The sequence below is a fragment of the Podarcis erhardii genome, assembly GCF_964252035.2.
Source record: "Podarcis erhardii genome assembly, chromosome: 10".
Lineage (NCBI taxonomy): Eukaryota > Metazoa > Chordata > Lepidosauria > Squamata > Lacertidae > Podarcis > Podarcis erhardii.
In genome coordinates this window covers 20,760,966-20,786,304 of record NC_138500.1, presented here as the reverse complement: position 1 = coordinate 20,786,304, position 25,339 = coordinate 20,760,966, and the positions used below count along the sequence as shown (strand labels likewise).

Sequence of the window (25,339 nt, the reverse complement as noted above, 5' to 3'; positions counted from 1 at the left end):
GCACCCCTGGATATTAATAACTAACATTTTCCAGGCTACATTTATGTAGTTGTTTGCTTCAGATAACAGCAATATAATGTAAAAAAAAAAAAAAAAGTTAAAGCAAGTATAAACATCACACACATTTTTTTCCCCTGGATTTGTTTCCCCCTTGCTGGGTGGGGACTCAATAGTTATATAAAATGATACAATTGGTTTCCAGAGATTTAAAGCATCTTTTCAGAAAGAAACCAAGTACCAACTAACACTCTACAAAACCAGGTCAGGGCCTGTTGTTTGTTGGCAGAACAGATCTGGAATAGCAAAGACACCCTTTGAATATTTCCCACTCCATTCAGGGCAGACCTTTGACTGAACAAACATACGGAATAAAGAAAATGCCCTAAGCTTTCCTCATTTAGGAAGTTGGAGGAATTGTCTTTACGGCAAACAGGCCTGCAGTGCCATCTGAAGATGGTTCAGAAACTTCAGCTGGTGCAGAATTCTGAGGCCAGGTTGCTCACCAGAGAAAGACGGTTTGAGCATATTACACCGATCCTGGTCTGCCTGCACTGGCTACCAATTAGTTTCTGGGCCCAATTTAAAGTGCTGGCTTTGACCTATAAAGCCTTAAATTGCTCAGGACCGCAATACCTCAAGGACCATCTCTTTGCATATGAACCTACCCAGACCCTGAGATCATCTTCTGAGGCCCTCCTTCGTGTGCCTCCTCCTCAAGAGGTCCGGAAGGTGGCAACACGTGAACAGACCGTTTCTGCAGTAGCTCCCCATCTGTGGAATGCTCTCCCCAGGAAAGTTCATCTGGTGCCTTCATTATACACCTTTAGGCCCCAGACAAAAATGTTCCTTTCTAACCAGGCCTTTGGTTGATTTGATTGGCATACCTTTTAAAATGTGGTGGGGTTGGGGGGGAGGGCGTTATTGGGTTGTTTTTATTTTTATTTTGTAATTTGTAGTTTTATATTTTGATTTTATTCTGTGAACCACCCTGAGACTTCCGGGTATAGGTCGGCATATAAATAAATAATAAATAAATAATGACAATAATTGTATCCATCCCTTGCTATTTTCACCACAATGCATCCACAATCTCACAAAACCTGATCAGTTAGTGTGTGAGAGTGAGCTATTTTATTTGTGCCACAAAATACTGCATATTTGGTAAAGGTACTTGACTTTGTGGCCTCCGAGAGTCAACAGCTGGTCACAGATATGATCTGGTACTGACCTTGTGGTTTTGGAATTGAAACTGGCTGTGGAGATGGCTTCTCTGGTACGATTCCATTTATTTTCTGAGCCACCTCATTGCCAATGTTTGGCTCATACAGTCTAGTTGTGCTGCTTGTAGTGCACAGTGGAGTTATGAAGATCTTTGGACATGTGCTGCCACCTGGAAGGAAAAAAGGCAACTGTGAACATGACTGAACATATGGACTTCCTTGCTAGCTCATATAAGGAAGATGGGAAGAAATTCTGTTCCGTGTTAATAGCCGAGTTCAGAGTGGTTTATCTCCTCTTACAATATGGAGCAACAACTTGGAAAACCTGGATAAGCCTAACTTCTGCATGCACTTTTAGGAGAGTGCACAGTGGAATTTGAAACTATGCATGGTATTGGAGAGCCCAATGCTCAAAAAGGCTGGTGATTTCTCATTTGTACAGCAAGCTGAGAAAACGTTCAAAATTTCCAGTTGTGGCTGTAATGTGTTTGTTATAATTATGCAAGAGCAAATTAATCTCAGCTTCTACTACATCAAAAAAGTGTGTTAAAAGACAGCCTTGGGAATTGGGCTGCTAGTTTATCCTTCTGTCCACTACCTAATAGTCACATTGCCCAGTGGTTTTAAAGACCGTAAGTATGATTGCCAGACAAGTCTCAATTTCCACTGACTCTGAAGACCTTTTCTTGAAGGCAACTTTCACAGTAAAAGCTCTGCATTAAGTTTTAGGTTATCGTGGAAAAAGTGGCTTGGGAATGATTCTCCACAGCCATGAAAATGTTTAATCAGAATTGGCCAGCCATAGAGGAATCATGGGATTCTTTCACAGTAAACAAGTTAAATATAAAACCCTGTTTTATATTAATTTCTCTTAACTGCTCCTTCAACATCTTACCATTGGTCATTTGGGTGAATTTTGTATCTGCTACCCTTTACCCACAAATTGTATTTTTTTTCTTTCTTCATAAAGTACTAAACACCGTATCAGTAATGAGAGACATTTTTCTGCATTATTTTTTTCAGCAGTTGTTTTTGAAAAGATGAGGTGTCCCGTTGCACCAGAAGCGGTTTAGTCATGCTAGCCACATAACCCAGAAAGCTGTCTGCGGACAAATGCCAGCTCCCTTGGCTTGAAAGCAAGATGAGCGCCGCACCCCATAGCCAAGTTTGACTGGACTTAACCATCCAGGGGTCCTTTACTTTACCTTTACCCTTGAATAATTATTTCTTGATGCCCACTGCTAAAAGAATAGAATATCTTTTACAGAATCGCTCCAGATTTTTGAATAGTTTATTGTTCTTTCCATTTGACTGGGCCATTTGACTTCACATGAGGTTAGCATTTTAGGTCAACCTTTTGCTGCTCCATCTATGGATTTGTCATCTCAACAGAATACTTTAACTACATTTAGGAATTATACAAATTTGATTTTGGTCCTGCTATTCTTGAATACTGTGTAAATATTTAATCATCTTTTTTAAAAACAAACAAACAAACAAATAAATATGCTAGTAGAACAGGTTAGAAGTTTGTGTTATTTTGTTGTACTGCCGAGGAAGATCATTTGGACAGAAACATTTTCAGTTTTATATTTATTTTCATTAATTTCTTATTTTAATATTTCAGTTTTTGATTCATAACTAATATTTGATATATGCCAGTGCTGTGCATATTCTGTTATGCTTAGCTGATTTACATTACATATTTTAATTTTTGTTTTAAAACTGTTTTTGTCTCTGTTTGCAGTATTAGACTTCAACAGGGATTTTTCCTACGAGGAATAATAATAATAATAATAATAATAATAATAATAATAATAATAATAATATTTATTTATACATACATACATACATACCCCGCCCATCTGGCTGGGCTTCCCCAGCCACTCTGGTATTAAAATACAGTAATGCCTCAAACATTAAATCCTTCCCTAAACAGGAAGGAAATGTACTGCATCTATTCCAAACATAAACATTTATTTTCAGAACTGAACCATGATAATTGGTTCTTTATATATTTTAAATGTATAAGAAAATGAAGCTTCTGTTGTATAAAATGGGGAGAAATATTTTGGCAAAATGCAGAAAATTCATTTGAGATTTCACCTTGTGATTTTACATAACCACAAAGTCATCAGGTCTAAGTTCACACAATTTCAAGTATCTCAGCATTTTCTACCTCTTTAAATCTGTGCTGCCTTAAAATGCTAAAATGAGCAGAAATGTTCAAGGTTAGTACATAGAAGGCTGCATTTGTTTGCTATGATTTAATAGACAAGGCAGAATTTATGGCACTATAGCTACCAAATAATTTAGAAGTCACCAATAAGAATTACACTTCTTATTACACCATCAATAGTCACTGTCAATTCAGAGGACAAATTACAGATTTAAATACCCCCTTTGTAAACCCTTTGCACATCCTTAGCTTTGTGTATTTTCCAAGACACACCAATTCATATTTTGACTACTTTAGCCAAAAACTTTCTACTGTCTCTGTTCCACCCCAGGGCTGCACATGACAATTTTGCTTAGGCTTTACACTGCAAGACAGAAAACAATTACATCAGTTCAGCTAAGGTTTTGTCTTTGGCTAGATGAACAATATTAAGGAGAACTTCATTTAAAAGAAAAGTGTTCCAAAATTCTGTCAGATATTAGGAAAAATATGACACAAATGCAGCTGTAAAAACAATAGATGGGCACTGTCATGTGATGCTCTGAGAGAACAGCTGCAGAATTTGGCTACCTGTACTCAGCAAGAGGCCAGCACAATATGTAGAATGAATTTCCTAATAGTGACATCAGGAAATGTGACATAGAGGACAATCTCACAGAGTGTTTGTTGTGGGGGAGAAAGGGAAAGGAGAATGTTAGCTGCTTTGAGACTCCTTAAAGGGAGTGAAAGGCGGGATATCAAATCCAATATGGGTTGGAACCTTAAGCTATGTTAGGCAGCAGTAGCTACTAAAAGTTAATGGACTGGATTGTGTCATTTATAACTTAAGACACAATTTAAAAAAAAACCCTTATACCAACATTAGAAAGACATGTGCAAGGAAAACGAAATGTTGAATAAACCATTGTGAGAATGGAAATCCTGCACTGACGTAGTCACAAGTAAGACACCATTGTTAATAGCTCCTTTTTGGAAAGGAAGAGAGGAAAGGATCTATTTCAGTGACAAAACTGTGGTGTACATCCTCTGTATTAATGCAAACTCTCTCATTTAGGGTTTGTATTTACAATGCCAATTTTGCAGTATAAGGATGGACATTACTCCAAGTGCCACTTCCCAAACTAAAACAGTATACTATAAACCCTTCCCTTCAGTGCTTCAAACACATTTTGCAATTTAACAGGTTTCTGCTGAAGCAACCAACACAAAAACGCTTAATTGCAGGTATGGATCTTCCTGTACTGTAAAGGTTTGTAAATCACTCTATCTGCAGAGGACCACTTCAAACTTCAAAGTCCTCTTGTTAGAAAGTACAATATGACAAAAAGAGATTTCTTTTCGGCATTTTGCTTTACTGAGGCCACCTCAACTAAAGTTTGTGAAGTTGCTCAGGAGGGAATGTGGGGCAGGTCAAGGGAGTGCAAAGAAAGCTGAAGCAATTCCAGTGGAAGTGAAAGCTTAATACTGAGGAACTCTGAATGCAAATCAGCAGGAACTAGTTTCCTAATGTATAATTTTTATCCCAAACACTAAGTAATAACAACAACAAAAAATTCCTTCCAGTGCACGAAAGCTCATACCAATAACAAACTTACTTGGTCTCTAAGGTGCTACTGGAAGGAATTGTTTTTGGGTTTTTTTTGTTTCAACTATGGCAGACCAACACAGCTACCTACCTGTAACTAGAACTAAGTAATAAGAACAAGTTTTCCCATAATATTCTAAATGGGGGGGGGGAGAGAGAATTGTTACAAAATGTGAAACAAACTGCACTTACTTCCAAATTTGCATACCAATCTTGCCACAGAAATTATCTGGGCCTCCAGTGCCCCTGAACTACCATGTACTTGTTAATTCAGAAGGAAGTGCAATCTTATTCAAAATCTGTGAACTTCCCAACCCCCTGATCTAAGAACTGCTCACCTATAGAGTTTCCATCTCATCTTTGCAAAATAATTGATAAAAGTGAGAACTGTGAAGGAGATCAATAGGAAAGGCATGGGACAGGACTTTGAATGGATAGCAAAGACACACAGAAGTCAACTGTTATTAAAGTGCTATATAATAAATAAATAAATAAATAAATAAATAAATAAATAAATAAATAAATAAATGGTTTTGTTATAAAGTATGACTTCTATCTGCAGAAAAATTATAATTACTGTAACCTTTAACTGATTCGGAAAAGTGAGATGGTTTGAGATGATAAAAATGTTACTATTAAAAGGGTCAGTCTTTAAACTTCTAGTGTGTGTGTGAGCTTTCTGTGGCATCCTGTTTCTAAAAATACTGACCTAGTGGCTTTACTCAATTTCCTCACAATAAAGAGCATTTGCTTTCTTCATTCTTGAAAAACTTTTTTAAAAATATAGACTTGTGCACAATCTTTAATGCATGATCTTTAGTATGCAGTACTGGAAATTTATGTAATAATTCAATGTAATTTAACAACCCTGAACTATGATCCCCATCCTATGGCTCCTATTTCTTCTGAAGGAGGAGTGCCTGGAACTCAATCTCAGCCACACAACTATTTTTGGCTGGTGTTTTTCTACAGAAGAATCATGGTAGTTAATTTTAAACATGAATGTTAGCCCTAAAGCTGAATAGCGAATTCATTTTCTGGTTTGGTTAAAGAGCAAGGTCCAGGAATGCTTTAATAACAGAGCAGCAATTTCACTGTACTTATGTGACAATCTCTTTATGCAGTATTGCTTATTTCACAGCACACTTGCCAAGCTTAACAGCCACTAGCTTATACAATACAGAAGGAAAATGAACAGCCAGTCCTTCTTGCATGTTCACATGGAGAATCTACCTGGATGTCTCATCAACACTCCTGCACTTCCTGTTTCTGCCTTGAAAATGATAATATTTTTTATTATTTATACCCTGTCCATCTGGCTGGGTTTCCCAGTTCCCTTGATTGAGATGGATGGATGGATGGATGGATGGACGGATTGATTGACATAGATAGATGGATGGACGGACGGATTTCTATACTGCTTAATATATTTAAAATATCTTTAAGCAGTGTGCAGAAAACTGAAGCAACAACAGACAACATAAACAGAATATTACAAAAATGCACAGTTACACCTTCCCTATCCCCCACAAAAGTATCACTCTAGACTTGGTTTTTATGGGCAGGCCCAAAGTAGACAGTACTTCCTCAGGTTGTCCACAGTTCAAGGTATAACAGGTTTGTTGAGTTTCCCAGGGGGTCCAAAGAATGGGAAGATGGGGCCCTCCATCTCTCAGCTCTTTCTTGACCCTCTGCCCTTTCCTCCTCCTCCAGCTGCTCTTCACGGGCAAAGTTCAAGCCAAGAGAGTCCTGCTCTATGAAGTCATTCACCTGCAACATTTCTTTATATCTACTAAACCCACCAGTGCAGGCCTCAGTATTATAGTAACTCAGAAAGCTCTCCAATATAAATTTGATGTTAAAAACATTCACTTATATTCATTAACTGAATGAAAAGTTTGAGCTAATCTTACAGGCCAGTGCTCTGAGCAGTTGAACTTAGCTATGTATTAGTTGCATCAAAATAATCGGATTATTTTTATCTGCAACTGAGATAAACAAAACACAACATGGCTGAAGAAGTTAGGAAACAACAGTGACCACAAAGACTCCCAAATGTAACCATTAGTTTTAGGAAAGTTGGGCAAGTACAATGCACACCAAAGACTTTCTGTAATCTATACATGATCAGGTATCTCCAAGTTCTTTAGACAGTGCGTGTTCTTTTAACAGTGGAGTTAGAAGGGACCCAACTCCTTGCTCTGATTAAAGTTATCCCAGCAGATAATTATAAACGAAAACACAATAACAACGAATTACTTTCGGCCTTCGAAAATAGATTGTGCATTGCCTTTAGATGTGAAGTTTCTCCAAATTTTAGGCTTAAAAATCCAAGTCTCCACCTATCTAATTGCTATCTGGAGGCCCATGTGCTGGTTCTGAAAATACTTTGTTTTTATTCTTTCAGCACTTTCTCTCTTTTAAAAATTCTTTGCACGTGGTGATTCCTTTCCAGGATGCATTACAAACAACCTGAGGATTGTGAGGCATGGGCTTCCCCAAGGTAACTGTGAGAAGCTTCTCCCCCCCCCCTTCCCCTCACATTTTGGAAACCAGAGCAGACCAGCAAGGAATTACCAAATGGGGGTGGGAGTTGTCAGGGAAGTGCCATCGGAGCCAGAGGGAGAGGGAGGGATCCAGAGGGATTCCGGAGAGCGTACCGGGAGGGAGAGAAGCAGCCCATCTTCTGGGGAAGGAAATCAGTGTAACACTAGAGGAGAAGGGGGGCAGATGGGGGAATCGGCGAGGTGGCTCCATGACTCCTCGCCGGAGGCCAGCGGGGAGAGCACGGGTCCTCCGCTGCCCACACCCTCCCTGTGCAGAAGGCTTCCGCGCAGGGAGAGTAGGAGGAGACTAGGCGTCAAAGAGCTTCTTTGCTGGAAGAAGTTCAAGAAACACCCACTGACAGATTCTGCCAGTGATTGAGACAGCCACGGGTGGGTGGCTGTCCGGACAGAAAGGGTTCACCCAGGTAACTCAGCCAAGCATGGCGCCGATTTACGCACGAGCAACCCCTAGAACCATTACAGGAGTCTACTGAACTGGTTCTGAATATTGATCCCCCAGAGCAGTGAGCTAGACTTGAACTAGTCACAACAGCAGGGATTTCACAGATTGTGAGGGCAGAAAGAAAAACCCAATCTTCTGCTATTTCTGCAAGAAGACTGGAAATGCTAGGTGCATCTACAAGCCTTGGCTAGCATGTCAATGATGTTCCTGAGACATTTTTTCAATGACCATTCAATTCATGACTCAGAAGTCAAATTTATGTTCTGCAAATTGCCTCCCCACTTTAAAGGTTTTAGTAAATTTCAGCCATGACGATTTCGTCAAGAATAAGGGAGTAGTAGAAAAGCAAAAGGAACCAGGAAAAGTGTGGAAGGAAAGTCATATGGTATATGTATACATGCTGTATTGGCAAGGAAGTTGTAAGTGGGATGGGGGGGGGGAGGTTAAATATGCTCTCTGTTCCTGTTTTTGAAAATGCAAATAATTTAATAAATAAATAGATAAATAAATAAGGGATTAAAGTAACTTCAGAAAATGGCCAACAATGGCAATTGGTTTTCAGTGTCAAATTTGATGAATGTAGACTCTTGCATGAATAATAATGTGATATAACGTTTTCTTAAAAAAAAGTTTTATGTTTAATTGTAAGCACCAGAAGAATTTTAGGGCAAGGAAGATCTTCTCCAAATATATCCGGGCAACCAATCTATTATTTCCAGACCTTGATGACATCATTACTTTTAGCAACATTATATTTAAGTGTCTTCTTGCACTGATTTCTGCAGACTCTTCATTTCCACAAAGCCAAAATAATTTTGACACCACTATTTATACACTGCGTAAAAAAGGTAAACAGTGAACCAAGAGCCCCTAAAATTGTCCAGACTTTTAATCCCTTCAACACCCATCTGCCCCTAAAAAGCATAAATGTACACAAGTGAAGATATAATATTAAGTGCTCAAAGCATTTCTGGGGGAGTTGTAACAAACCAAACATGCATTTTAATTCACACTAGCACCACAAAATTCATAGATAACTGTTGCTGCATCAAACCATACATATTAAAGGGAAAGCTGTTTCTTAACATTCCAGGAAGGACAGCTATTTTACAAATGAGAGAGGTAATGAATCTCTCAGGACTATCACTAATGATTTATAGGAACAGGAACTAGGAATGATTTGACCGTAAACAAAGAATTCCCAACCGGAAATAGAAATCACTTAACAATCCATTTAGTTGCTCAAGAAGAGAGAGCCAAAACACAGTTTTTGTGCATGCTATACAAACTGGACATTGTGTTTTCCTAATTAATAATACCAACCGAAACTAAGAAAGGGCAGGGGCGAGAGAGAGAAAGGCATTCCACAAGTATTACACACAAGCAACATTTGTGAAAGTTTAGATTTTCAAACATACTGCTACGTTTTTCCTGAATCTGGGTATGCTTAAAACTATCAGAAGTGCATGCACACAGGAAGGAAGAATGTGGATTAGGGCAACTTTGGTAAACACACAAAAATAACAGCAGCAGCAACAAAACCAGAATGAAACCCTTTACCTGGATCAGATGACATGGCAGTCATGTATGCAGATACACACACGTCAATCTAGTGCCGTTAAGCGTGCAGAGACTCAGTTTCGCAATGAGCAAGGATCATATGATAGGTTCACATACTTCTTAGCTGCGAGCTTTGCTGACCACATCTAGGAGGAGTTCTAAAATCATTAGACACTGGAAGTTTACACTTCAGCGGGCGAGAGTCATGACCAGACCCACTGTCCCTTGAGGCACAGCTGTTTTTGCGCAGAGTGTGTATCGGCAAACATGCAAACGAGCAAGAAGTGTGGGGTTGGGGGGGGGAGCACAAGGTTTCATTCCAGCTAAAAGAGTTAACAGGGAAGTTCAACTTATGTAACTTTCAAACTGCTGGAGAAAAGCACTCTGTAAAACTACAAAGGCTGTTTTCATCCAGTGCCTCAGCTGCTTAAAAACTCTGAACTCTGTCACAGTTTAAATGCAATAACAGCTCTTTCCACAAGCTGGCCAGCAGTTTCTTTTTTGCCTTCTAAACTTGTGGTTATTTTGCCTTCAGCAACTTCCCTGAATGAGCAAACATTTCAGCTGCTTATTGGAGGTGAACTGGGGGGAACTTTTTTTAAAAAAACCAAATCAAAAGGAAACTAAGAGTTGTGGTTATATACTAATTATTAAGAAATCCACTGATGTATAAATTGTGGTGAACAGAAAGGAAAACCCTCTTGCACACTACATTTAGAGAAAAATAGAGTAGCATTTAGACACACATTAGCAAAGATAAAACTACTCACAAAACAGCCAAACCACTGGCCCACAAATAATTTTGGTCTTGGAACATCTCTAGGCTCAGCAAGTTTCATTTTTTAAAAAATGAAAACGAAAATTTTCTAGTTGTAGTTTTGCCAAAACAAGACCTAGCAAGTGTGATACTGCAAAGCCCAAATTATTGCCCTGTGCTATTTGATTTAACATGGATATTCATAGCTGTCTACTTTTTGCTAGAAATAATAGAAACTGAGTTGGAAGAGATCTCATGGAATCATAGAATTGTAGAGTCAGAAGAGGCCACAGGGGTCATCTAGTCCAACCCCCTGCAATGAAGGATTTTTTTTTGCCCAAGGTGGGGCTCAAACCCATGACGCTGAGATTAAGAGTCTCATGTTATAGCAACTCAGGTCCCTGATAAGCAGCCATATAGGCTCCACTTTAAGTGGTTTCACTTTTTTTAAAAGGGGGGGGAGTCTATCCTCTTTCCAAGAGGCCTACTTTAGGAGTATTAATATAGCGCCATTTCTGCTGTGCAAGCCTACTGTTTGCATTCTCCAGAACAAATCTTGGCTATAGGTCATAGTTTGTTTGAAGCAAGACAAACCACAGACCTTGGTTCGGATGTAAAAAACCACAAGCCTGGTTTGGGATGCAATGCTAAACTAAAGGTAGGGTACCTTTTTCAATCTGAGGGACACATTCACTTCCAGGCACATCACCATGGTCCATCATGGCAGCCATAAAGTTCTGAATGTTGAATTCCCCTCAAATCAACTGTCTGGGAGCCCTCAACACAGCCTCCAAGACCAGCTCAGGCAGGGAGACTGCTGGGCAATGTGGTGGTGCTCCTGCACGTATGCTCACTAAATCGCACTGCCAGGGCCGGATTTAGATGAAGAGAGGCTACTCCACTTGTGAGGCCCCTCCCAATCCCCCACCCTCACGACTAGAAGAAAATGAAAGAGTGTTATAAACAAAATTGAATGACGCCAAGGATGATGATGGGTATTTAAAATTCTGCCATTCACAATTCCTCCTCTAAAGGACATCAGAAAACGTCATCAAAATTTGTTTAGAAACTTGCACAAGAACTCAATAACAGGTCTGATTTCTGAAGGACTTTGCTGACCTTGTGATAATGACCTAGCACATGGATTTATATCTCTATGATTATGTATCAAAGAGCCCCACAAAAAAAGTTGGGCCCTAGAGTTTCAAATTGGGACCCACTGGCTGGCCCCAGGTCTCATAGTTGCTGGGCCCGAGTTGCCCTGCCCTCGCATGAAGTCTTGGGTTTGCAGTTTCGGGAGAGGGGAGACTACCCGCAGGGGGGAGGGTGGGCTGGGGAGGGCCCCTAGATTTAAAGGGCCTAGGCTTCAGCCTACTTAGCCTATACATAAATCCGGCACTGCCCACTGCAAAGCAGGCAACCACAGGCACCTGGCTCCTCCTCCAATGTACCTGGGGTCCTCCCCCTCTCACACAGGGGTGCTGTGCAACCATGCCAATGTGTTTCAAGTGTTCTGAGCATTTGAATTACATTAAACAGGAGTCTTCAAACTTTCCACCACAGGGTATACCTGCAACAACTAAAAACTATGGTTTATGTGTGATAAGAGACAACAAAAACTGGGTTTTTTAAAAAAAAAAACACGAGAAAAGGACCGACTGAGAGGCATAGAAAGTTGATTGGGGGCTCTGTAAACTACCATAGCCCCATATCAGCTTGCTGTCTCTTCTAGGCTAATGTACAAGTGCTGAACTCAAGGTGTCTGTTTAAGGCCAGGGGTCAGCAAGGTTTATCTTGCCTGGGCCGGATTGGTCCCGCGGAGATCCCTCTGTGGGCCGGACTGCGCATGCGTGTGAGCGCGCGTGCCTGTGATTTCCGGCATCTGCGCATGCGCAGACGCGATTTCTGGTGCTGCAGAAGCGAATCCCCGCGCCACACAGTACTGGTTTAGCGCAGTGCACAAGCGGGCAGCTCGGTTAAGGGGTGGCTTGTGGGCCGGTCAAACGACCTCCACGGGCCGTTTCTGGCCCATGGGCCTTAGGTTGTTGACCCCTGGTTTAAGCTATGCCTTTTCCTTGCACTCAAACTTTATATTTACAAATAAATATTGTAAAATACTGTAAGCTACCAGAGACGTCCTTCCAAAGGAAACTAAACCCAGGTAAGCAAACACATCCCTGAAAATTGTCATCTCTGGAAGTGGGTTGGGCATAATTTTGGGTAATTTTGGGCTGGGTAATTTTGAAATCAAAGACCAACTTTTTCAAATAAAAATAAAGTCTACATATTGGCATTTTTAGGTTGAAGCAACAAGGTGAAATTAAGGGGCACAGCCATACCATATGAAACACATTTCAGGTATGCTATTACAGACTCATGCCATAGTTAGGGAAAATAAAAGTCTCCAGTATAAAAGATGGCACAGGCTTATGTGAAAACAATTTCACTCTCAATTAAAAGCTTGGTCTATCATTCCTAGAAACCTCAGTTTTCTAAAAGGAAAGTTAAGAGATCAACTGCTTTATCCGTGGATGATTAAAAAGATAAGGGGATACATGAGAGATTAAGGGAGATACAGTGCTGACCATCTCATTAATCTAATCCAAAAAGTCTACAACTGATTTTGTACTTAGCAGTGCTTAGACTAACCAAGGTCAATGAAATAAAGCTGTTCAAGCGCCTAGCAGGCAAAGCTCAGATCCCTCCACTTTGAAATGGTAATAGTAAATTCACACATTCCTATTGTAAAGATGTCAATGTGGTGATCAGAGATCAAACTACAATAATTTTTGTTGTGCCCATTAAGATAAGAAAGCTCATTGTTGGTGCAGTGGTTACTCCTACACTCCTTTCTATTAACAGAATTTTAAAAGCTCAAGAATCAATGTATTTGCTTCTTTGTAGAGAAGACAGTATGGAGTATGCAGGATGCAGATTCAGTTCTTCCCATGTGTCCCCACCCCCACCACAGAGCCCTTGTTTACAAACTGCTTCCAAGGCTGCTCAATGTGCCAGAACCCAAAGCCAAATTCCCATTTACAACAGCAAAGCATCATCCTCCCATTATTATGAGGAATTTTCAATGACTACAGCAGGGGTAGGCAACCTAAGTCCCAGGGGCTGGATGCGGCCCAATCGCCTTCTCAATCAAACTGGCTACATGACCGGGAAGCTGTACGCCGGCTCCCTCGGCCAATAAAGCGAAATGAGCGCCGCAACCCCAGAGTCGGCCACGACTGGACCTAAAGGTAAAGGACCCCGACAGTTAAGTCCAGTCGCGAACGACAGTTTTTCCGGGTCATGTGGCTAGCATGACTAAGCCGCTTCTGGCGAAACCAGAGCAGTGCACAGAAACGCCATTTACCTTCCCGCCAGAGTGGTACCTATTTATCTGTTTACAATTTGACATGCTTTCGAACTGCTAGGTTGGCAGGAGCAGGGACCGAGCAACGGGAGTTTACCCTGTCGCGGGGATTCGAATTGCCGACCTTCCGATCAGCAAGCCCAAGATTCAGTGGTTTACATAACAGCGCCACCCACGTCCCATTTTAATTGATAAAATAACACTGAATCACTGAGGCCTCAATCTAAAGGGCATTGTGTGTGTGTGTGTGTGTGTGTGTGTGTGTGTGTGTGTGTGTGTCAGTCACTAGCTCCTATTTTTAAGAGGAAGGTATCCTACAAATCTTTTAAACAATCTGAAACAAAGAGCTTAATAGTTCTCCATTTTAAAGGTTATGTGTTCCATTTATATTGCTCTCCACATTAACATTTTTTTTGGTTTCTTTGATGCAACACCAGTTTTAATTAAAAGAAGCAGAAGAACATTGCATGCAGCAGGTTCCAGATTCAATCCCTCAGAGCCCTGGTGGCCCCTGGAATGTCTTGCATTTTTTCTTTGGACCCCCCCCCCCCCCCGGAAACGAAAACATACACACATAGAACTGAATAATGGTATTTGATGTTTTCACTATTAGTTATTGGCAGCAAACGCTATACTAGTCAATAAACGGTGTGTAATGAAGTTCCTTCTCAGCAGAAGTGGTTAGATAAAGCTTGTGATGAATAGAATTTACTGAACCACCAAACACTAGCAAGTTTAGGCAAGTTTAAGTCAGAGGTGCTTGGGACTTTTTTTGCAGTTCATCACTATATAGATAAATGGGGATACGTTTTTCCTTTATCTCTGGGTAAGGTGGGGGACAGGGAGTAACTGGCAAACAGTTGTAGCATACAGGCGGCAGCCATCTTAGGCACGTCCAATTGATGTGTGGGACCTTTTGGACCTGGAAGAAGGCAAAACAGGGATGGAACAGGGTGGGGTGTGCTTATATGCGCTCAGCCTACGCACTCGGGGACCGGGAACAAAAACACCGCGCAAAATGGCCGTCGCCTGTACAGCAGAAAGCATGTTCCATTTACAAAAGCAACTGTATATAGGCAGATGGAGGGTTTTATGGCAAGGCTCCAGCATTTTCAGACCAAATGAGGGCAAAGCAATGCTTATTTCATACAAGCGGTCAGTCTGTAGGGAAAACAGACTTGCGAGATATGCAACGGCTCTATTCCGGATCAAAACAAAAAGGGCTTTCTGTAAGTAGCAGCAAAGCATTGCTCGCAAGGGCCATGTAGGAATAGTGGCTTCTATTATCAGATACCCTGGATAAACCTACTGGCTCCCACTAGGGATAGGGAAGGCCTCATTGCGACCACAATTTTCAAACTTTTATGTTGTATGTATGTTGTAGTATTTTCCAAGATAAAGAATCCTCTGTCCAAACTAGATACCAACTTCCCGCCACAATGCGTCTGAAAGAGGAACACCAGCCTGTCATGGAACGTATCGGCAGCTTGCCAAGAAAAGTCTCTGTACTGTATGAAATGCCCCTCGCATAAAAAGTCTATCTCAAAAGAGTTCCTTGAATTCCCATCAATCTCAAAATTTGTTATTTATTTAAAACATTTCTGTCCTACTCTTCAGCCAAACAAGGCTCCCAAAGCAGCTTACAAGTTATCGATGCCCCTCAGGGTCACAATCAAAATATATGATCAAGGGTTGTGACAGAGGCAAAGCAAAAAACCTTTGGATAAAAGCAGAGGATGTTGTCTTCAAGATTAAACAGAAAATAATCTGACAGTGAAACAATTCAAAGGCAATTCATGGTGACTCAATCGCCATCAAAGATCATATACGAAAAACAGGTGGTTATCCTGTGGCACACCAGGTGTTTCTAGAATACAACTCACATAATTTGCAGCGACTGGTCATGCTGGCTGGGGCTGATGGGAGTTGGCAACCAATGACATCTGCAGGGCCAGAGATAAAGCCAGCCCACCCCCACCCCTTAGCACTTCTAAATGGTGAACCCACAGCTGACAGGCCAGATCAGGCCCACCACCAGAAAAATCAGTGGCACCTCTCGTACATTATTGCTAGGAGGTTTTAGCACTCCTAAGTCCCTCCTAAAAGACAAGTAAAGCTGAAAGAGCTTGCATTTGAAGTCATAAGATAAGGTAAAGCGATAACTTGATATTTCTTCCATTTGTTCTCCCCAATTCTGTTAAAGGAGAACAGCTGAGCAAGAACACTAGATACTAAAATGAAACACCCCACCAGTGGACATCACTCCCTCTCAGTGGACATCACTCCCTCTCAGGGCAACCCCAAGACAATACCACTTGTACCCCATCTTTCCTTGACTGTCTTTAAAGAGCTTTTACATTTCCAAACCATTTGAGTCTGGCTGCTTTTCAAATGGCAAGTGGACAAACAGCCTCATCCATAAACCCCATCGGCCACCCAATTGCCTAATCATGCACTTTGGCAATATAATTTTGGAACTCTTCACAATCTGTATGGGACGGCACACTCTTTTCAGGTCATCTGCAATCTGGGTTACCTTGCCCCTGACACTAGTAAATTTCTGAACAAGTTGTACGGCAATGGTCCACATGCAGATAGCTTGAGGGACCCCACTATTTACTTCCCTCCACTGTGAAAACTGTCTGTTGATTCCTTTCCTGTTTTTCAGCCAATTTTGATGGAGGCTGGGTTTATATTATGAACAAGAGAAAGAGAAACACTGTAATTAGGTTCAGGTCTAACAGAAGGAAATATTGCTTCACACTACATGTAAGTAATGTATGCAATTGATACAAAATATGATGACTAGACAAATTCAGAATGTATTGGTAATGGGCTATCCTATAGTTTGTAACAGTGAATGTGAACTCAGTTCTCCTAGTGTATATCTGTACGTAGACAAAATGATTCCGTAAGTTAAAAATCCTAAGGGCGAGGAGAAACTCCAACATAGCCTAGTGAGCATTGAGCATGCTAAGTGGAAGGAATACAATATCCTAAAAGATAACACGGTTGGGCTGGAACACTGAACAAGAGCTGTCCATATTGCAATATTTTGTTGCACTAACCACTTGTTAGCTATAATAAATAAAATGTAACTTGAAATGGATAGAGGTAAAAATATCATTTCCAGTTGTTGGAGACAACAAGTAGGGAGAGGTCACCTTCATCATGCCCTGGGCTGACGTGTTCAAATGAAATGTTAGATTCTGATGCAGCTTTGCATTTCCCCAGCAACAACAACAACAACAACAACAAAAACTGGCATCTGACTGCTGTGAACATGTTCTCACATATTATAGAATTAAATCATCTGGACAAGTGACATGAAAAACAGATCAATATGCAGATAATAGCTTTCACATAAAAGGCTAGAATAAGCTACAGGTTTAAAGTCAAGCCATGTTGAATATTCCAGACACACACGTATCGATTTGTGGGACCTTTCTGTCCCCCATAAAGTGGGAAGGGAAAAAGAAGAGTTTGCTGATGCAGGTAGCCTTAACATTTTAAGGAGGAGGTGGCCAAGGCGTTTTACCAAAGGGAAAAAATTGTCACTGCTTCAGGTGGTAGGTTAGCTGCCCTCAGCAGCCTACCTGTGTTCATTTGGGACAGAATGCCCCATAGGAACCATGGCTATATCATGATGTAGTACAATCTTCACCAATGTGGTATCTGCTAGGTTGGTGAAGGCTTTGGTCCCCACTCAGGTCTCACCTGTAGCTCCTAAAAGCTGTCAGCATGCGACAGCAGCCACATCCTGCAAAATGGCTCCGACTAGCTGGCAAAACCAGGTGAGGGTAGCCGATGAGTCTTAAACCCTCAGTGAGATAGAGACTTCCCCTTCATGAGAAGGCAGGCTCTGGCAGATTGAGCAGACAAGACCAACAGTAGGTCCAATGATCAAGAAGGTGGTTTCTGCACGTGATGCGAAGTGAGGGACAGATGGCTAATAAGGAAAGTCCTAAGAATTCTACATCATGATGTAGCACTGTTCCCCTGTCCCAACTTTCAAAGGGAATGCCACTGGGATGCTGACCAGATGTTAACCAAGCCACCTCATATTTAGCCTACCCGACTCAAAGCTTTGATTTCACCCATCCCAAAAGTTAAACCAATGTTCAGAGTGCTTTTTTTTTTGCTTTTTTCCCCCCCAACTCCCTGGAAACACTGAAAATCCATGGGCTGGATAATATGCAATATATGTTTAGATTCAACAGGAAGAAAAGCCTATAGAATTCAGTAATGAAACACTTCCTAAAAGTGCTGCATAATTTCCTTCTTTGGGGGGGGGGTGGATCTCCATAATATATGAGGCATAATATATGAGGCATGCTATGAAGTATCCTTCAGATACAATACATTCCTGTCTTAGCATGGCAAACGAGGCTCACACAGCCCTTCCAGCTAGGATTCTAAGGTCATTACATTATATTTGCTGTTAGCACCATGTGGAAGCATGGCCTGTTTTGTGAAATATGAAACAGACTCTTATTGCACACACAAAAACTAAAGACACAGCACAGGAAACAAGCAGAAGAGGTCACTTGATGCACTCTAGAGGACAGAACATTGATTTTTTTGTTAGTAACAGCCAGCTGCATCCAGGCAGACAAGATTAGCAGCTTCCAACATGGGGGAGGATCCTTTTAAAAATCTAAGCCTAAACTGAAAATGCAGGTATTATTTGGTAAAAAAAAAACATGACCAATGATTATTTATTTAATCCAGGCTATTAAACTGTGGCTTTAATTATGACCAATGGAAGGATTTCCCCCCATAGATTCCCATCTTAATTGAGGTAGTCATTCAGAGGGGGAAGCCTGCATCCATATTAGACTTCCTCACCCCACTGTCATTACACTGGGGATGAGAAATATCACTTTCCTACTTACTCCTATTTCACTGAATGCTGCACAACTTGCTTTGATTGTCTGTGCTTTGATTGTGCAAAAGCAAAGGCTTTTTGAGTGAATATAACTAAATGGTCCACTGAAACCAGGAAGGGAATGTGGACATGGCCAAAGACAAAAGGAAGAAGAAAGAAATTCAGTTTTTACAAACTGACCAAATTTATTTTTAAAAGGAACACAAAGCAAACAACAGCTTCATCCTGTCATGTGTGATTAGGTAAAGGTAAAGGTACCCCTGCCCGTATGGGCCAGTCTTGCCAGACTCTAGGGTTGTGCGCTCATCTCACTCTAGAGGCCGGGAGCCAGCGCTGTCCGCAGACACTTCCGGGTCACGTGGCCAGCGTGACAAGCTGCATCTGGCGAGCCAGCACAGCACACGGAACGCCATTTACCTTCCCGCTGGTAAGCGGTCCCTATTTATCTACTTGCACCCGGAGGTGCTTTCGAACTGCTAGGTTGGCAGGCGCTGGGACCGAACGACGGGAGCGCACCCCGCCACGGGGATTCGAACCGCCGACCATACGATCGGCAAGTCCTAGGCACTGAGGTTATACCCACAGCGTCACCCGCGTCCCTGTGATTATGTTGATCAAAAAAGCAAAATCCTGGCTAACAGCAGAATATAACTGAAACAACTAGCTGTGAAGAAATCAGAAGCAACTAAGATATCACTTTGCTGGATTAGTTGAATTTCCCCACAAACAGAAATATGCAGTGCTTATTTCTAAAGCTGGGTGTGAACTGATTTGCCCAGGAACAAAGCAGCTCTAGAAAACTTAAGCTAACAAGGAAAACTCAAGTCTATAAAATATCAAGGTACAGTGGTACCTCAGAAGTTGAACGGAATCCATTCCAGAGGTCCATTCACCTTTCTGAAAACATTGAGAAATCAAGGTGCGGCTTCTGATTGGCTGCAGGAAGCTCCTGCAGCCAATCGGAAGCAATGGAAGCAGCGTCAGATTCCAAAGAAAGTTCGCAAACCGGAACACTCACTGCCGGGTTTGTGGCGTTCGGGAGCCAAAACGTTCAACTCACAAGGTGTTTGGGATCCAAGGTATGACTGTACACAGAACTGTGGAGCACTAGCTTTCTGCCTTTAGGAACCTTTTCCACATTAGCTTGTGTGCCAAGGAACTTTTTTGCATGTGGCATGGATTTCTTGAATATTTTGGATCATGTTCTAGGTCAAGTGTGTGAACACTGTACTCCCTACCTCAACTGTGCATTACAGAGGAAGATCTGCAGTAGATAAGCAGTCTTTTACAGAACATTGGAGGCTGCCTTATACAGAGTCAAACCGCTGGTTCATCTGCTTGAGAAGCACCTTAAAACTACACCCAGAAATAGGAAATTACACCTCCCTGAAAAACTGATTCCTTCACCATTTTGCAGGCAATTTTATTCGTTTTTTTCCTGGTTTAGCCACTGATTGTGCAAATTAACATCTTACCATTTTCACACTTCTAAAAGAAAATAGGATGCATCTAATGATGGCACTGCAGTAGGTCGAAAGTACATAAACTAGAACAAGTTTTGGGCAGGCAAAACACATTGCCTCAACTTGAATGTAAGCACTTTCTACGAGTGCTAAGTCACCACAATTCCCAATTTGCGAGGAATTGAAGAAAAGGGGAGAAACATCAGAATTTTAAATTAGCTTGCAAAATTACAAATCATATTATATCTCAATGATTTTTTAGATTGCCCAGAAATGGCAAAAACCATGTCAGCTCATTTCCCTCACTGCTCAGAAGTTGAAGGCATGGTTTGTAAGCAGGGCCAATGTCTGTCTGTCTGTCTTTCTTTCTTTCTTTCTTTCTTTCTTTCTTCAAGTCATGCCTTTTCAAACTGACTAATAGCTTTAACCTTGAGTCAGAGAGGCTCCTTTGAAAACAAAATCCCACAAGCTTTTAGCAATATGTTTTAAATTAAAACCTTGAAAATGTAACAAAAAAATTAAACTCTGCAGGGCAACAGCCTGAATGCAGTAGATGAATCTAAGTCATGCCCAACAGCATTCCAGAATAATGTGTCAAAGGGAAAAGCAGAAAGCCTTCTCTGTTTCTGGGAAACAATTGGGTCAGTTTTATTTGCCATTCATTTTGACTCTATACATTTAGTCAAACTCAATTACTTGATGTCAGACTTCCTTTCAACCAACTACTTCCATATGAGAGCAGAAACACACATTAAGCATGTTATGTTGTGTGTCCACATTTCTGATATGACAAAAGAAATAGGACAGTGCTTCTGCTTCTATAGAAAGAAAATCAGGATTCATTTTTGACGTCTTTTGTAACCTTGGAGAACAGCATTAATAAAGACTCTTGTTCCAAATCACCAGAGGGAAAGATGAATTTCCTAAAGTGAGTCGCCTGAATGGCACATGTAAAGGCTATGATCAGGGTAAACAGCAACCAGCTGGGCCACCTATCACACAAGTATAAACATTACCACTTGGAAAATTAGTTCCATTAGAACAAAGTTCATCAAGCTAGAAAAATACAAAACTTAGGACCATCAGCACTTCAGAATTCAGCATACAGACTTTTGAGCTACACAGGTTAGACCTCCAGGATTTTTTCTTTTGAACAACTGGATTTTTAAAGTGATGGCACAGCATTAATTCCTGCTCATCCTAGGCTCATGTTTCTTGCTGGATGCTCAGCATGAGAATATTTGGAGCAAGCAGATCATGCTTCCAAGTTATCAGTTGGGAAAAGCCTACATTAAATGGGCACGGGCATCTCCATATGGGTTCTGCACCGCAATCACTACAATGTGTGTAACAGTGGTACCAAGAAAAGGGACTACCACAAGTGTGCAAATTACAGCTGCCTTGTATGCAACCCCGCAGATGTGGCAGTACAGGTAGAGTTTCATAAAAACAAATGCCAGAATCAAATTAGCTAGATACCAATCACATGTGCAATCAACATGCTATCACAGAACAGAACATCTTCAGGGTTTCAGGCCAGAGAGTCTTTCCCAGGGCCCAGCTCTACCAGGAGATGCCAGGGACTGAACCTGGGGTCTTCTGTGTGCAAAGCAGATACTCTGCCACTGAGCCACAACTCTTCTCCAGCTTACTTCTGAGTAACTGAGGGACTTACTTCTGAGTCAACATGCATTTGTGTGCCATATACCACTACATAAACCCATAAGAAATGGGAGTGCCTGATCACCTCATCTGTCTCCTGAGAAATCTCTATGTGGGACAAGAAGCTACAGTTAGAACTGGATATGGAACAACTGATTGGTTCAAAATTGGGAAAGGAGTACGACAAGGCTGTATATTGTCTCCCTGCTTATTTAAATTATATGCAGAATTCATCATGCGAAAGGCTGGACTGGATGAATCCCAAGCCGGAATTAAGATTGCCGGAAGAAATATCAACAACCTCAGATATGCAGATGACACAACATTGATGGCAGAAAGTGAGGAGGAATTAAAGAACCTTCTATTGAGGGTGAAAGAGGAGAGCGCAAAATATGGTCTGAAGCTCAACATCAAAAAAACGAAGATCATGGCCACTGGTCCCATCACCTCCTGGCAAATAGAAGGGGAAGAAATGGAGGCAGTGAGAGATTTTACTTTCTTGGGCTCCATGATCACTGCAGATGGTGACAGCAGCCACGAAATTAAGAGACGCCTGCTTCTTGGGAGGAAAGCAATGACAAACCTAGACAGCATCTTAAAAAGTAGAGACATCACCTTGCCAACAAAGGTCCGTATAGTAAAAGCTATGGTCTTCCCAGTAGTGATGTATGGAAGTGAGAGCTGGACCATAAAGAAGGCAGATCGCCGAAGAATTGATTCTTTTGAATTATGGTGCTGGAGGAGACTCTTGAGAGTCCCATGGACTGCAAGAAGAACAAACCGATCCATTCTTAAGGAAATCAGCCCTGAGTGCTCACTGGAAGGACAGATCGTGAAGCTGAGGCTCCAATACTTTGGCCACCTCATGAGAAGAGAAGACTCCCTGGAAAAGACCCTGATGTTGGGAAAGATGGAGGGCACAAGGAGAAGGGGACGACAGAGGACGAGATGGTTGGATAGTGTCTTCGAAGCTACAAACATGAGTCTGACCAAACTGCGGGAGGCAGTGGAAGACAGAAGTGCCTGGCGTGCTCTGGTCCATGGGGTCACGAAGAGTCGGACACGACTAAACGACTAAACAACAACAACAATCAACGTGCACAGTTGCTCTGTAGAAAACCACAGGCCAGGTCCCAGGCCTAAGGAGGTTACTGTCAAAAACTCAACACAGGAGAAACAGCAGTTAAAGTAACATGAAAGCAGTATGTGATTGTTTCATTTCAGTGCTTCAGATTAATTATAGGTAAAGTTATATGGGAATATAGGAGCTGGTGGCAAAGGTTTCATGGGAAAAGTGAGCTGGGCTAAGAATCTGAAAGAAGTGGTGCCACACAGGTGTTCTTGGAGGCAGTTCCAAGCATAGAATGGACAAGGGAGGAAGGCAAGAGTTTTTTGAGAAAGCAACAGACCATTAGACGGTGATAGGTGTTTGGATGGGAGAAACAAAGATCACAAGTCATATCAGGAAAGCCACAGAGAGTTCTGAAGGCAAGGGCAATGAACTCCTGCTGCATTTGGGAACAGACAGAAATTTAAGGAAGCGCATCATGAGGTCACAGCAATGAGGGAGGCCCAATTTCAGCAGAAAATGCTGCATATAAAAATGTGAAATATAATGCAATGCACCTTAAAAATCAACATATCCCATGAGAACTAAATTCAGAACTCCTGCTCATACGTATTCACTGCATTAGAAGATGTTGTGTGTTGCTCCTGAGCTTGGGCTCTGCTGAACCTCTCTGGGGAGGGATTTCTGTGGCTGTTACTCAGAGAGCTTTATGAAAAAGGCCACCCTTGACTACCCACAGATTGAAAGGGGGGCCTATCAAGGGGGCAGTCTCTAAACTAAGTGAGGCTCACATCACTTTCATACAAGACTAGGATTTGCTGCCACTGTGAAATGCAGATACTCTTTTTTAGCAAATGAAACAAAAATCTAACGATGAAACATCTGATACCTCCCCCATTTCTGCTTCCCAGCCTGGTGATTCATGAACCATTTTCCTGTTCCTCCCAGACACTGACCTACTAACATGTGAAGCACACGAACAGAGAGATGTATTGGTTGAATTAAAAGACAGGCAGAGCTTAATTAAAAGGTTACATCTTCACATATAAAATAAATATTGTAGTCCATGGATATTTGTAGCATATGAGCTCCAAAGTGGTAGAGGGGTTCAGGTACCCTAACACAAGCAATGCTGCTCTTAGTATTTTTTTGTTACAATAATGCTTGTACCCTTGTTCAGTCAAAGAATATATCTTATTTGTACACAAAAACATTAACCATGCATTTGACATAAACCACACACCCAAAAATAATTATAATAAAAACCATCACCAACCATACCATTTTTCTTAAAAAAGCATCAGGAAATGAATGACACTTTCCCGTGTTGCCCCAGCTTTTGCTTTTACTAAAACACAGCGCATTGTTTCCTACATGCACACACCCCCTGAAAACTTGTTCAAAAAAAGTCTCTAGACAATAATGTCTAATGGGGCGAGTCCATGATGTTTGAAGATAAATGAGCCTCCCTCCTGTCCAGTCATTGCTATTTCCTGCATCATCTGCACAAATACCTCACACCAAAACCACATTATCTATTCTGTTCCATAACAGTACCATAGAAATTAGCAGACACCTAAAAGACATAAATCTTTAAATAGCAATCATGTTGATATCATTATTCAATGAAACGCAGCATGCCTATCTACCATGTCCCTCAGAATGCTTTGCAGAAACGCAATGTAACGTACATTAGGTAACAGTATCTAAAAGCAAATTCAAGTGAAGTCTGTCAAGACTTTCTCCTTTTTAAAAAATAAAGCCATAAAATAAAGCCACTGAAAAATAAGACAATAGAGCCTTGCCCCCTCCCCCATTTTCTTGCTTCGCCATACAGAAACAAACACACACACACAAACACACCCTCTTGCTGATCAGCATCTATAGAAAGAATGGCTGACAATAAGAGCTCATTGATAAATATCAATATCATAAGCCACATTGGCATCAATTAAACAATAGCACCGTGCATTTAGTGCTTACCTTTTATGAACTGAATTCACTTCTCTTGGTGAGAAATCGCTTATGCTTTCGATTTTTTTTTAAACATCTCTTCTTGCGTCGTTCTCCGGCACACTAATCCAAGCCTTCCATTAACACACTCCATTGCAGATAATTGCCGGCAGCACACACTCCCCTGCTTTTCCCAGTTCCCAACACAGCAAGGATAATCACATTCCAGTGGGGAGCGAACAGATGGTGGATTCCATGGTAACCAACCCTCCTAAGGCTATTGGTAGAACTGTGTGACTACAGCTTATTTGGTAACAATCACTCTTTGTGCTTCAGCTTTGCAAATCCCCAACGATGGGACCATACAGCGTTTAGCACATATTGGGCAAGGCTAGCAGGTGCTTTGCCATGTCAAACAACACTGCAGCATAAACAAAACCAGGTTTAACCTTGATGATATGTTCACCCCGGGCAGGCTTCGTGTTCCAACAGAGCAATCATTTCATTTATTTTAAATTGCTTGCCTACCCCACCGCAAGGGCTTGAGGCAGTTAACAACAAAGGGCAAGCATATACAGAAGTCCAATTAAAATCAGATTAGAATTAAAATAATGCAAAGTACATACCAAA

At 41.3% G+C, this 25,339-nt stretch overlaps 1 protein-coding gene across 5 annotated transcripts in view; it reads right to left on the bottom strand.

Moving 5' to 3' along the window:
- The window catches only part of FGD4 (FYVE, RhoGEF and PH domain containing 4), a 103,674-nt gene that overhangs the window by 37,530 nt on the left and 40,805 nt on the right, over positions 1 to 25,339 (bottom strand). For 3 of the 5 annotated variants that reach the window (XM_081878889.1, XM_081878893.1, XM_081878891.1), the window contains exon 2: positions 1,229 to 1,390. In XM_081878889.1, coding sequence (XP_081735015.1) covers positions 1,229 to 1,390 — 162 coding nt within the window. Of the gene's footprint in view, positions 1 to 1,228; positions 1,391 to 9,553; positions 9,757 to 24,739; positions 24,946 to 25,339 lie in introns of those variants that run through there. The other 2 variants (XM_081878892.1, XM_081878890.1) reach the window with 2 other exon arrangements.